We start from the raw sequence: 14168 nt of genomic DNA on the forward strand, positions 1-14168 counted from the left end.
TAAACTCTCTCCGGCCACCCGCTAGCCGAAAAGCCGGCGTGTGATTCCGGCCGACGACGTCCCCGTTCAAGCTTTCGAAGATCTCCAAGGGCGATGTCACCGCCGAACCGTCGGCGTTTGGACCCGTCTGTTGGAAAGCACGCCGCAGCACCGTAGTGTGTGGTAGCTACCCCTCACGGTGGCGATGACGATGTGGCACCGGCGTGGTTTTGGCATGGTACTAGTACTTGAGGCCTAGATCACACTTGGATGGTTGGTCGATCCGTAACCTTCTCTTCGGATCCGATAGGGCCGGCGCTGAGGGCGAGCGCGACGGATGGTTGGTCGATCCGTAACCTTCTCTTCGGATCCGATAGGGCCGGCGCTGAGGGCGAGCGCGACGTCGTGTTCGAAAAGAGGAGAAGCGAGAAGAGAAAAGGCTAAAAGAAAAAATGCCAACAGAGAAGAGAAAAAGCGAAAAACAAAAAAGCGAAAAGAGAAAAAGACACAGAGAGAAAAGACACGGAGAGTTGATAGAAGGGGAGAGATGATAAAAGGGTCCCTTCCCATCCCCATCCCTCATCCCTCATCCCTCATCCCTCATCCCTCATCCCTCATCCCTCATCCCTCATCCCCATCCCAGTACCCATCCCACATCCCCGCGCCCTCAGCCTCCTAAAAATCCGAATCAACATGCCGAACCCCCTCAGACAGACACATCTCCAAACCCTCCGAGACAGCCCCGAGAAGAGATTCGAACGGGGACGTCGCCGTCGCCGTCGTCTCGGTGGACTGATCGGATCGGAAGCTGGGGGGAAATAATGTTGTATCCAACAAAGAAAAAAAGGCAAGTTGGCTGTGATGGAGGGGGGGGGTGGGGGGAGGGAGGGAGGGAGGGAGGGGTCATGTGTGGTGGTGGACTGAGGGGGAGTTTTCGTGAGGACATGTACATGTAAGATAGTTTTGGAGTTGTATATTTCACGGAATCGATCGCATGGAATGAATGAATCAATCAATCAATCAATCAATCAATCAATCAATCGAAACAAGAGACCGTATCACGCTTCCAATCTATCCACCCAGCTAAACAAAAAAAATTCAATTCATCCCACCCTCCTCCTGTCAAATAACCTTTACGAAGCCCACCTCGACCAACTTCTCGACATCGAGGTTCATATTCGCCACCTTACTGCCCGTGTTACTCCTCAACCAGAGGAACGCCGCGAGGACGATCTTCCTGGACATGCCGCCCACGTTGCCCCACCCCCGCACCTCGCGGATACGCATCTGTTCTTTGCCCACGATGTGCACGACCTGGTCATCGTACGCCGCTTGCAAGGAAGCGAGGGCTTGGCGGACGTGGTGCTGTTTGCCGGTGGTTGCGGACTCGGCCGAGATGTTGAAGGGGGCGGTGGTGGGGGGGTCGGAAGAGGAGGTGGAGTCTTCGGAGGTGGAGTTGTTGGACTCGGGTGAGGGGGTGGGTGCGGTGGACGTGCCGCGGTCGTGGATGATGAATTTGCGGATGTTTTCGTAGATGAGGAGACCGAGGTCGCTGGTTATGACTTCGTCCGCGTAGCCGTGGCGGATGGTGACACGGTAGAAGTCCTGCAGTGTACTCTTCGAGCTGGTGCGCGTGAAACATCTGGATACGCTGAAACGGTCTTCGGGCGCTACCGTCGGGGTTGAGAGAGGTCGGATGTGGAAGAAGACGACGACGGCAGGGGCAGCCTGGAATTTCTGCAAGAAGTGGATGAAGACGGACGGAGTACCATTCGGACTGCCTGTCTTATCGAAGAAGATGCCCACGCCTCGGAGCCGGCTGACCGGCGCACCACCCATACTGGACGAGAGGCGCAGTACAGGTGCATCACCATCTTTCTCCGCATGATTTGGCAACTCGGTCAGTAGCTTGCTAGGAGAGATCCTATCCTCGCCTTCGGCACGCCATTGGTTTTCTTTCCCATAGCGCCAGAGGACGAAGATACTCGACAATAGAATAGCGAGACAAAGCGTGAACCAAGCGCCGTTGGGGACCTTTGTGAGTGCAGATGAGAGATAGAGACCGTCGAGGGTGCCAAAAACCAGGAAACCGGCGACGACGATTAGGAAATGCAGGCGCCAGATGATCAAGGCTACGAGGGACACCATGCAGGTGGTGATGAAAGTGACAAGGATGACGCAGACGCCGTAGGCTTCTCCGAGCTTCGTGGTCTAGTGGTTCATCTCGGTCAGCTTCGTTGCGTGATGAGAAAGATGGGCAATTCGCAACAGTGGGACTGTGGGTTAGTGGGTCCATTATGAGGCCATAGCGTTGGTGGCTGTTTGATCAGCCGTTCGCTGTTGGTACCCTTGTTGGTACCCCTGTTGGTACCCCGGCAAGGGGTTGGGGACAGGTGTCCAGTACGAGCTATATAGCCACCTGTTTTGCACCTGTCAACGGCTCTTCATTCGATTTCGTCTCTGTCAGAGCCATATCATTTTTCTTTTATCAGTCATTGCGAAAGGATATTTCGACTATTTCAGCCATGCGGCCATGAAGCTATTCAGCCATTCCAGCTATTTGAGGCCACTGCAGTCACATGGATATTTCAGCCCTATTTCAGCCCTATTGCAGCCATGCGGCCATGAGGCTACTCAGCCATTTCCAGCCATATGGAATTGTCCAGCATACCAGCTATTTGAGGCTATTGCAGTCACATAGAGATCATGCAGCTATTCAGCCATTGGAGCCATGCCAGCCATTGGAGCCATGCCAGCCATTGAAGCCATGCCAGCCATTGGAGCCATTCCAGCCATTTGCAGCCGTACGGCCATGCGACCATGCAACTACCATTTGGATACACACTTCAGCCATTCCACCTATAACTATTCACCTCAGCTATCGCAGCTACATTGATATTTCAGTCACTTCAGCTAGTTAGGCTATTGCAGCCATGTGGATGTTTTCAATCATTGCAGCTATTTCAGCTATTTCGGCTATCGCAGCCATGTCGCTATTTCAGCTATTTCAGCTATTTGAGCTATTGCAGCCATGTGGCTATTTCAGCTATTTGGGCTAGTGCAGCCATGTGGCTATTTCAGCTATTTGGGCTATTGCAGCCATGTGGATGTTTTCAATCATTGCAGCTATTTCAGCTATTTCAACTATTTCGGCTATCGCAGCCATGTGGCTATTTCAGCTATGTCAGCTATTTGAGCTATTGCAGCCATGTGGCTATTTCAGCTATTTGAGTATTGCAGCCAGGTGGCTATTTCGGCTATTTCAGCTATGTCAGCTATTTGAGCTATTGCAGCCATGTGGCTATTTCAGCTATTGCAGCTATGTGGGCTATTGCAGCCATGTGGCTATTTCAGCTATGTCAGCTATTGCAGCTATGTGGGCTATTGCAGCCATGTGGCTATTTCAGCTATGTCAGCTATTGCAGCTATGTGGGCTATTGCAGCCATGTGGATATTTCAGCTATTTCAGCTATTTGAGCTATTGCAGCCATGTGGCTATTTCAGCTATGTCAGCTATTGCAGCCATGTCAGCTATTTGAGCTATTGCAGCCATGTGGCTATTTCAGCTATTTCAGCTATTTGAGCTATTGCAGCCATGTGGCTATTTCAGCTATTTGGGCTATTGCAGCCATGTCAGCTATTTGAGCTATTGCAGCCATGTGGCTATTTCAGCTATTTCAGCTATTTGAGCTATTGCAGCCATGTGGCTATTGCAGTCATGTCAGCTATTTGGGCTACTGCAGCCTTGGAGATGTCTCAGCTATTCCAGCTATTTGGGCTACCGCAGCCTTGGAGACGTCTCAGCTATTCCAGCTATTTGGGCTATCCCAGTCATTTCAGCTATTTGAACTACCGCAGTCATATCCAGCTACTTCAGCTATCGCAGCCACGGGGATGTTTCAGTCATTCCAGCTATTCGGGCTATCGCAACCATGGAGATGTCCCAGCCATTTCAGCTGTCCGGGCTATCGCAACCACGGGGATGTTTCAGTCATTCCAGCTATTCGGGCTATCGCAACCATGGAGATGTCCCAGCCATTTCAGCTGTCCGGGCTACCGCAACCATAGAGATGTCCCAGCCATTTCAGCTATTTGGAATATCGCAGACATGGGGATGTCCCAGTTATTTCAGCCATTTGGGCTATCGCAGCCATGGAGATATCTCAGCTTTTCCAGCCGTTTGGGCTATCGCAGCCATGGAGATGTCTCAGTTACTTCAGCTATTTGGGCTACCGCAGCCACAAGGGTATCTCAGCTATCGCAGCCATGGAGATGTCTCAGTTATTTCAGCTAATCGGGCTACCGCAGCCATGGAGAGGTCTCAACGATTCCAGCTATTTGGGCTACCGCAGCCATGGAGATGTCTCAGTTATTTCAGCTGGTTAAGCTATCGCAGCCAGGGGGAATTTCAGCTAGTCCAGCTAATTGGGCTACCGCAGCCATGGAGATGTCTCAGTTACTTCAGCTAATTGGGCTACCGCAGCCATGGAGATGTCTCAGTTACTTCAGCTATTTGGGCTACCGCAACCTTGGAGATGTCCCAGCCAGTTCAGCTATTCGGGCTATCGCAACCACGGAGATGTCCCAGCTATCTCAGCTACTTGACCTATCGCAGACATGGGGATATCCCAGTTAATTCAGCTACTTGGGCTACCGCAGCCATGGAGATGTCTCAGTTACTTCAGCTATTTGGGCTATCGCAGCCTTGGAGAGGTCCCAGCCAATTCAGCTATTCGGGCTATCGCAAACATGGAGATGTCCCAGCAATTTCAGCTATTTGGACTATCGCAGACATGGAGATGTCCCAGCTATTTCAGCTATTTGGGCTACCGCAGCCATGAAGATGTCTCAGCTATTCCAGCCGTTTGGGCTATCGCAGCCATGGAGATATCTCAGTCATTTCAGCTAATCGGGCTACCGCAGCCATGGAGAGGTCTCAACGATTCCAGCTATTTGGGCTACCGCAGCCATAAAGATGTCTCAGTTATTTCAGCTGTTTAGGCTACCGCAGCCATGGGGATATTTCAGCTATCCCAGCTATTTGGGCTACCGCAGCCATGAAGATATCTCAGCTATTCCAGCCGTTTTGGGCTATCGCAGCCCTGGGGATATCTCGGCTATCGCAGCCATGGAGATTTTTCACCTATTCCAGCCATTTGGGCTATCGCAGCTATGGGACGTCCTTGTCACTCCGACTATTTGGGCTACCGCAGCCATGAAGATGTTTCATCTATTCCAGCCATTTGGGCTGTTGCATCGGGCGATGACGCATACGCGTCAAAGCCTTACATCAGGTGTGAAGCCCCACCGAGGGCCATGATTCAGGCCAGTCCTTCCGCAGAGGGGCTGCAACTTGGTGTTGAGGGCCATTATTCAGGCCAGTCCTTCCGCAGAGGGGCTACAACTTGGTGTTAAGGGCCACTTTTCAGGCCAGTCCTTCCGCAGAGGGGCTACAGTCCTTCCGCAGAGGGGCTGCATCTTGGTATTGAGGGTCATTATTGAGGGTTATTATTCAGGCCAGTCCTTCCGCAGAGGGGCTACAACTTGGTTGAGGGCCATTATTCAGGCCAGTCCTTCCGCAGAGGGGCTGCAACTTGGTGTTGAGGGCCATTATTCAGGCCAGTCCTTCCGCAGAGGGGCTGCAACTTGGTGTTGAGGGCCATTATTCAGGCCAGTCCTTCCGCAGAGGGGCTGCATCTTGGTATTGAGGGTCATTATTGAGGGTTATTATTCAAGCCAGTCCTTCCGCAGAGGGGCTACAACTAGGTGTTAAGGGCCACTTTTCAGGCCAGTCCTTCCGCAGAGGGGCTCCAATATCAGCACGTGACGCCGGCGATTCCTACCGCCTTTTCGTCACTCACCCAGCCTACCTATCATTCACTACGGCACCAGCACCTTCCAGCCCGTCCGCGCTAGTGCTACCGGTCCCTACTGCTTGCTGCAGTAGGTACCGTCAGGAGTCCTCCTCGAGACCTTCGCCCTCTTTGGACGACGTCTTGGGTTGTTTGGGAGTTTTTCTAGCGCTGGGGGGCCTTTTTTGGACTATTTGCATGTCCAGAAAGGTCTCAGCTGCCCCAGTGTTGGATATGCCCAATCATCTATCTACATATCTACTTGTGCATGCGTTGTTCTGTATGGCCTCACTGTTTGCGAGCACTAATCGCAACAGTGGGACTGTGGGTTAGTGGGTCCATTATGAGGCCATAGCGTTGGTGGCTGTTTGATCAGCCGTTCGCTGTTGGTACCCTTGTTGGTACCCCTGTTGGTACCCCGGCAAGGGGTTGGGGACAGGTGTCCAGTACGAGCTATATAGCCACCTGTTTTGCACCTGTCAACGGCTCTTCATTCGATTTCGTCTCTTTCAGAGCCATATCATTTTTCTCCCACCCACCCACACCTGTATATAGCCTCATTTCACTCCAGGGCATGTCGCTCAGACATGGGAGTTTTTCTAGCGCTGGGGGGCCTTTTTTTGGACTATTTGCATGTCCAGAAAGGTCTCAGCTGCCCCAGTGTTGGATATGCCCAATCATCTATCTACATATCTACTTGTGCATGCGTTGTTCTGTATGGCCTCACTGTTTGCGAGCACTAACGGCAAAGAGATAGGTGCGCACATTGCTATACGCCGCTGTGACGCAAATCGTGCCGACCATGAGAATCCAATTGACCCACGGAATGTAGATTTGACCGTGGAAGGTCCTCGATGTGTGTTTCATTTTGATTTGTGGGAAGTATGACAACTTGATTATTTGGGACAACAGCTAAATAAGAGTCAGTGTTCCGATGATTGATTTGCGACTAATTCATGGGCTACTCTTACTTGAAAGGTCGCAGTGATCATAGTCTGACTTGCCACAATAGCCGCAAGAATGGCAATGACCAAACTAGGGTAGAACATGCCCGGAGGCACAGAGTTGAAGAAGGGGTTGGAGTAGGCACCTTTGTTCTGACTAATGTATGCAGCTTGACCGATGTACTGGGTATGAATCAGAGATTGGAAGACATAGATTTATGTCAAATAGGAGAGAGCTTACGGCCAGCAGAAGACACGGAAACCCGAAGCACAACCACGAGAGCTGGATGGCCCTGGACGACAGTCAAGCTTCGATTGGAGAGCTAAGCCAGGAGTCAGTGCTTACCTCCTGGTAAAAGCACCGAGATCGGCGAACAATGCTTCAACGCCTGTGAAGGCGAGCAAAATGCCTCCAAGAGACCTCCATCCGTCGGTCTTGTTCCGTACAAAGTATGCCCCGGCAAAGTAGGGCGAGAACGCTTTCAGGACCGAGTGGTCAAAGAAGACCAGATTCTTGCCGAGCTCGTCAGTTCATTGGCAAAGCGTGTGGGTGGATGAAGGCAGCTTACGTAGATGCCAAAGGCGAGATTGAACAGCAGCCAAATGATGACAATCGGCGCAAAAGCACTTCCAATCTTGGATGTACCCAGAGGCTGAATGAGAAAAAGGCAGATCAAGATAGCACAAGTCGTGCCGACGATGGTGGATGAGGAGATGTCAGACTTGACGATTTCCAGGCTGCGAGCTTCATTCAATACCCGGGCATAGCGAGCCGAAGAGAGACTAGAGAGACTACTTACCCCTGAATGGCACCCAGAATAGATTGAGCTGGGGTGAGGACACCATCTAAGATACGGTCAGTCCCGTCAGACCAACAAAGGCCCTTTCAACATACCGGACATGACCAATGACACCCCCAACACCCCCACAACCTTCAACAAGGCCTTCATGAATGCACTCCTTTCCATGAAATTCCTCGCAGACTTGCTGCCGGTGCTCAATTCATTAGTCTTGACCCTCTCCATCTTGATGCCCCTCTCTTCTCTTGGATCGCGTCTCACGATATTTGCCTATGATACCATCACCGTATTAGCATTGCTCCTCACACCTCCCCTCTCCCCCCTTCCGTACTACTTCCCCAACCACAAAGATGACAAGGGCACATACATATCTGGACAACAAACTATAGACAGCGAACGTCCCCCCCTCACCCTCATCATCCGCCCTGAGCACAATGGTAACATACTTGACGCTAACCATCAGCGTCAAGGTCCAGATGATCAAGGAGAGCGCGCCGAGGAGGTCATCCCGGCTGGGCTCGGAGCTGAAGGTTGAAGAGTAGACGTAGAGGGGGGAGGTGCCGATGTCGCCGTAAATGACGCCAATGGATTGGTACGCGAGCCTAAGGAGAGGGGGTGAGATGTAAGATCGGTAAAAGGGAACAAGTCGACTGGTCTCATGGGTCGTGGAAAGAGGGAGCCTGAAGGGAGGGATCGAGGGACGTACCAGAAGAGGTATTTGCCTCGGAAAGTCTGGGGCTCGGTGTCAGCGAGAGGTGGTCGGATGTGAGATAGAGTCAGCGTACCTGCTTCTTCCTCACATCCCTCCCGTCCTCCTCTTCCTCGACTTCCTTCTCCTCCGTGCTATACCTGCTCAAGCCCGGCTTTTCCAACCGCTGCTGGTGCGCGTAGGCACCAGTGCCGATGGAGGGGATGCGATCGACCGCATCATCAGCGATGTGGATGTGACTTGACGATAGGGGGGGAAGTGTTTGCATGATTGGGTTTTTCTATGTACACAAACAAACAACGAGAGATGGAAGGGAGATAGGATAGCGGGGCGGCGGGGAATGATGGATGGAAGGAATGGAAAGAAGGAAAAAGAGAGACAGGGCAAAGATGTTAAGCCTTCCATAAGACAAAGAAAAGTAAGACAGGGTCAGGGTCCAGCTCCACCGACCGTATCATCCAGCCTATGAAATGCATCACTTCTTCCAGCGACGGACATAATCTACAACGCCCATTGATGACTGCGCCCCCTGCACCACGACCGGATCAAGGTTGGTGTATCAGTGTATCAGTGCATCACACAGTCGAGAAACAGGGCCAAAACGATGAACAATTTTATGAAAATACGTTTGGAAAGAAGCTGCAGCAGCACGTGGGGTGCCTTCGGGGAAAATCCAAACGTTGCGGCATTTTTGGGCCCAATGAAAAACCCAGGCATACATGCAACATGCAACCCCCCACCCTCGGCCGAGCCGATATGGTGACGGTACTGATGAAATTGATGACGGCTTGTTGTTTTTCTATGGAGTTTGTGTGCTACTTATAGTTGTTGCCAAGCACAATAGGGCTGAGATGCTGAATTCCAACACTCCCCCTGCAGCGAAGGCCTATTTGCTTCCCCTTGGGACTGTAGCTGTAGCTTTCCATGAATCAATTGCCTGTGTCCTACTTTGAAGCCTCCTTAAACCCGTAAACCTCGTTCGTTCGTAGGGAAATCGGGAAGAGTGCTCTGGACGTAATGAGTGTATGTGCCTACCGTAGTAGGGCTTTCCGAGATGACTTGCTGTAGGGTATATCGAGTGACTGGTTCGACTTCGAAATGTACGGGCTTCTGGCACTGGCATCGGGCACAGGCGACGTTGGCTCTGGCACTGGCATCTAACACTGGCATCTGACATCTTTCTAACTGTCGAGTCCTCCCCTAGCTGCCTTGTCGAATGCCTCCGTAGAGGGCTTTGTGGCGTGTTGTAGGGTATATCGAGTGACTGATTCGACTTCGAAATGTACGGGCTTCTGGCACTGGCATCGGGCACAGGCGACGTTGGCTCTGGCACTGGCATCTGACACTGGCATCTGACATCTTTCTAACTGTCGAGTCCTCCCCTAGCTGCCTTGTCTGGTGCGCTTTTACTTTCCTCCCCTGAATCCTAGCTCTTTAAGCCCCCCAATCTTCTGCCTTTAACAGTGCTGTGGTCGATATCGTATCGTAGGATCTGTGAGGTGTGGAATTACGCTGAGAAGCCGTAGAGGTGTGAGTAGCAACTTGTGTTAACGCAGCGGACGTCGACCGGGACCTCTGTGGCTGAATTGTACGACGTAAGAATACCTTTAGTAATCTTACGAAGGAAGCCGTCGTGGTGACGATTTTCATCAAACCGGGCTCATAACCTGTTGAAATTGATGACGGCTTGTTGTTTTTCTATGGAGTTTGTGTGCTACTTATAGTTGTTGCCAAGCACAATAGGGCTGAGATGCTGAATTCCAACAGGTACGATAATATTGGTATCGACGGTCGACCAAACACACGCAACGTCGGGCAATTTTCAGCTGCTCGGGTCCGGTATCAATTCTACGACTGGTGGTAGGAATCTAGATATTCTACAACAGTACAAGCGGATGCCAAGCAGAACGTGCCCCCCTAAGTCTAACTATCTTTCTCGAGCCTAGGAACGGGCCGCTGCCTTAGCACGTTGATCGCGGGGTCCGAGCTTTTCCGGGTCATACCTTACAAGTAGGTACCTTAATCTTAGCAGTACTCTAGGCCTTACTGGCTGCAGTGTGATAGTAATATGTCACCCAGAAAATTAAGGAATACTTTATGATGAGAGACGAAATAGCCGAGCACTCCGTAGAATAGTTCGGATTTGCTGGGTGTAAAGCACGAAGGGTGATGAAAAATCAATGCCACGCGAAATGTTCAACTCTCCGCTGTATATAATAGTGTAACGACGCGAGACTTGAGAGAGACGATTGTGACCATCGTAAATACAGTACATCACTCTCCTCGAAACATTTCTCCACAATAAACATGCATGCAACATCTGCTACCCCCCCGAACGGAATGCAGCCATGCAACCCTAGTACCCCTTCCGCACCGCTTGGATAACCAAAATGCTAGCCTTGACGTTGCCGCTGATCAGAGCCTTGCTCATATGACTCAGGCTTTGATCAACATCCCCTTTCGAGATATCGGTGCCCTCATACGACATGCCTCGCTGACCTCGGCCCAGCACCACCAGGTCACCTGCGTTCTTGGGCGAGAGCCCAACCTCCGCCTTGGCGCGTTCCACACACTCATCCCATGTGTTCAGCGTCTCAACCGTATCGAAGAAGACGCGCGATTGCATTTCTCCCGGTAGGGAGTCGGCCATCGACTGGAAGAATGCCTCGCTATCACTTTCCGGCACAACGCTCGTGACAACCATGGCATTGTTCTTGCCCGTTCCAGCCACCATGGTCTCATCGCTCGGTCCCTTCACATGCACAATGGTAGCGGTGACATTCGGATTCCGAGCCAGTCGCAAAACGAAGCGCAGGGCGACCCGGTCATCCACTGATCCGACATAAGGGAAGAAGATGTGATGGCTGAGATCTCGGAGCGGTGCCGTCGTATGTAACCCATTGCTTCGCAAGCTGAGGTCGGTAGCAACGCGGGTCAATGACCGCGGCTCTTCGCGTGGGATCGCACCAAAGCCGTTGTTGATGAACACCGCTGCGTTGCATGGTGCGCTTTGGAAGAAGTCATAGACAAAGGAATTATATGACGCATTGCTGAAAGTACCATGAGTCCCTTCACCAAAAGACGCCGTGACGATTTCGGAAAGGCTACCACTCTCGCTCCAAGGAAGTAAGACCATATCAGATGTATTGCCCGTTGCCCGTTCACCCAGCATGGCGGCGTACTGTGTTTCAGGTGCGAATTGTACTTCTCCGGAAACAGCAACATTGTTGAGCTGGCCAAAGGTGTGAAAAGCGTTCACCACGGGATCTCGATTCGACCAGTCGTCTGCTTCGGACTCTTTCATCACAGACGAGAGACGTTCCGTGAGCTCTAGCATTCGAAGTCCATGCACTTCGAGGGGTCGCTGCGGGCCTGAGGATTGCCTATCTGTCTCGGTTCCTGCGACTTTGCCATCCTTGCGAGGGTGAACCTTAGCAACCGCAGTATTAGACCTCTCACCGCCCAAGAGAGCAACGAAGGTGAATATACTGGGCAAACTGTCAAGTCGGAGGCAGACGAGAAGCCTTCGACATTCTGTGATCTGCGGTTTGCCCGCCACAGACCCCCCAAAGCTGCCTGCAGCGTCTTCCGAATCAAGTCGGCTCCCGTCCCAGTTGATATCACCTCGCTTCCAAGCAGCGAGTTTCTTCTGGTACGAGGGTGGGAAGAGCGCGAGTGTTATGGGTGTTGTGGCAAAGGTGGTGACCAAAGCCATGACGACGAAGATGGTAAAGGTACGCTGACTCAGGATCTTTGCTTGGAGACCGATGTTCTGAACCAGTCAGTATCCCTGCAGGGGAGAGGGGATCCGTAAGGCTCACCAATACGATCAGCTCTACCAAGCCTTTGCAACTCATCAGAACACCAATAGTGAAGCTCTCCCTCCACACAAGCTTGTTGGCTTTCGCAGCAAGGGTACCACCGGCAACCTTTGCGATGAATGCCACCGCGATGACTCCGACGACATACGCCCAAGTAATTCCATTGTCGAGGAGGCCGAGGTTGGTACTCAAACCCGAGAGTGCGAAGTAAAGTGGGAGGAAGAATACGGTGACCAGGTCCTCAAGCTTCTCTGTGAGCTTGATGGCAAATCCTCCTTCGTGGGGACAGATCAACCCCATCAGGAAAGCTCCAAAGATTGGGTGGACTCCAATGATGCCCGTGAAGAAAGCTGAGGCGAAGACCATCAGCACAGTCAGAGCCACCACGGATTGAGTGGGGCCGTTGTGAATGCTACCACTGCGCCTCAAGAGCCACAGGAAAGCTGGGCGAATGGCGTAAACAAGGAAAAGCACATAGGCGACGCATGTGAGGAGAACGTATAGAGCCGTGATTCCGGATCCAGCGTTGACAATGGCGACGCACAAAGCTAGCAGGATCCAGCCAACCACATCATTTGCGACGCCTGCGGATAAGACGACAACACCAACTTGGGTCTGAAGTAGCTTCAGCTCGGTCAGGATTCTGCAGAGTACTGGGAAAGCCTGCATGTGCTTAGCATTCGCGAACAGCCAGGACGATATAGGCCTACCGTGATGGCCATGGCAACACCGATAAAGAGCAAGTATGTCCCGAGGCTGATGGGTACGAGACCCTTATCATCGCGGAATTGATGGTAGAGTCCGTATGCAATTGCACATCCCAGCCCGAATGGGAGAGCCATACCGGCAGCTCCAACACTGAGCGCTATCCTCCAATTCCTGACCAGTAGCCGCAAGTCCACCTCGAGTCCTACAAGGAAGAGGAAGAGGATCAGACCAACGTTGGCCGCCGTTGAGAGTGTGGGCATGGAAGCTGCGGGGAAGATTGCATTGGTGAAACCCGGGGCACGGCCGAGGACAGAGGGACCGAGTAGTATGCCGCCTACGACCTCTGCGATGACCCTTGGCTGTCTGATCTTGGAAAGAGGTAGGTGGAGCAGTCGGGTGAAAATGAGGATAATGCCAGCCTAGAACGAGGATGGGTCAGTATCGGGTCCGCCGGCAGATCAATGGAGAGACATACCTGGATGATGAAGACGTAAATGGGGTTCTTCGGGTCGTAAGTGGAGGGATTGGATCCCTGGAGGATGCCTCCTTGGCCGGGGGCTCTGACGACCATGGCGACCGCAGGCTTCGGTGGTGGTGTTAGTGGGGCAGTGAGATGCAATGAGCGCAGCGACAGGAGAGAAGAATGTAAGAGAGCAGTGTCAGATGAGAAGAATGTTGGACGTTAAGGTAGATATTGAAAACAAGTCAATACCTAACCCACGCGCGCAGGTCAATGTGGAGAGAGTGGCTGCAAACATAGCTGCAAACAATGGTTCCTTTCTCTCTTTAAAACAAGGCTAAGCCTCGCCCGCCCGTCACAGCACCGAGTCTATCGATCAGCCATGGTCGATCGAAGGAAGAGAGAGTCACATGAATAATCATCATGTGATCCATCTCAGTTTTTTGACCGCTCTTTTGCGCTCTCTCCTGCCGCATCCAGGTGGTTACTTTGTTGGGTGGTGGAGGCTTGACGGCTCTTCTAAAGTAAAGTAAGTAAGTAGAATCTAGACTCTTAGCGCACCTCGGCAGGCGCGTTTATTAGGGTAAGCTGGCCCTTTTAGCGTACTCTAAGTCTAATCGCAAGACCCTTGCAAAAGCTTGGCATTCACCGAGGCGGATTTTCCACGTCGGATAATTCTTCGACGGCGCCAGATGCGTTCCTGTTTTGTATAAGATATCATTTTTTAGCCACTCGACTAAAGAAGTTAACGTACTGGAACTTGTGTGATCAAGGCCTCCGTTATCGAGTTACATACGAGTATTGATAGAAGATAAGTTCTGTGACTTTCTCGCGCCTTCGGTGCAATCGGGCCCCGAGCCCCACCACGTCACCTGTACAGATGCATAGAATGATG

General features: G+C 51.9%; 3 protein-coding genes across 3 annotated transcripts; all 3 read right to left on the minus strand.

Moving 5' to 3' along the window:
• Positions 1 to 600: 600 nt before the first annotated feature.
• On the minus strand, positions 601 to 2452 carry HO173_003852 (uncharacterized protein; the record flags this gene model as incomplete). Its single annotated transcript, XM_037305776.1, has 3 exons — positions 601 to 654; positions 1111 to 2190; positions 2399 to 2452. 3 exons carry the CDS (start codon positions 2450 to 2452, stop codon positions 601 to 603), a joined length of 1188 nt encoding a protein of 395 aa, XP_037166969.1.
• Positions 2453 to 6554: 4102 nt separating this feature from the next.
• HO173_003853 (uncharacterized protein) lies at positions 6555 to 8552 on the minus strand (the record flags this gene model as incomplete). Its single annotated transcript, XM_037305777.1, has 10 exons — positions 6555 to 6743; positions 6803 to 6958; positions 7017 to 7068; positions 7122 to 7288; positions 7345 to 7513; positions 7576 to 7621; positions 7671 to 7845; positions 7943 to 8177; positions 8282 to 8307; positions 8361 to 8552. The coding sequence occupies 10 exons, from the start codon at positions 8550 to 8552 to the stop codon at positions 6555 to 6557; spliced, it is 1407 nt and encodes a 468-aa protein (XP_037166970.1).
• A 2088-nt stretch (positions 8553 to 10640) lies between these two features.
• On the minus strand, positions 10641 to 13384 carry HO173_003854 (uncharacterized protein; the record flags this gene model as incomplete). Its single annotated transcript, XM_037305778.1, has 4 exons — positions 10641 to 12056; positions 12106 to 12768; positions 12816 to 13232; positions 13289 to 13384. 4 exons carry the CDS (start codon positions 13382 to 13384, stop codon positions 10641 to 10643), a joined length of 2592 nt encoding a protein of 863 aa, XP_037166971.1.
• Between the last annotated feature and the right edge of the window lie 784 nt (positions 13385 to 14168).

The sequence above is a fragment of the Letharia columbiana genome (assembly GCF_014066305.1).
Source record: "Letharia columbiana isolate WasteWater2 chromosome Unknown Sc0000010_s0, whole genome shotgun sequence".
Lineage (NCBI taxonomy): Eukaryota > Fungi > Ascomycota > Lecanoromycetes > Lecanorales > Parmeliaceae > Letharia > Letharia columbiana.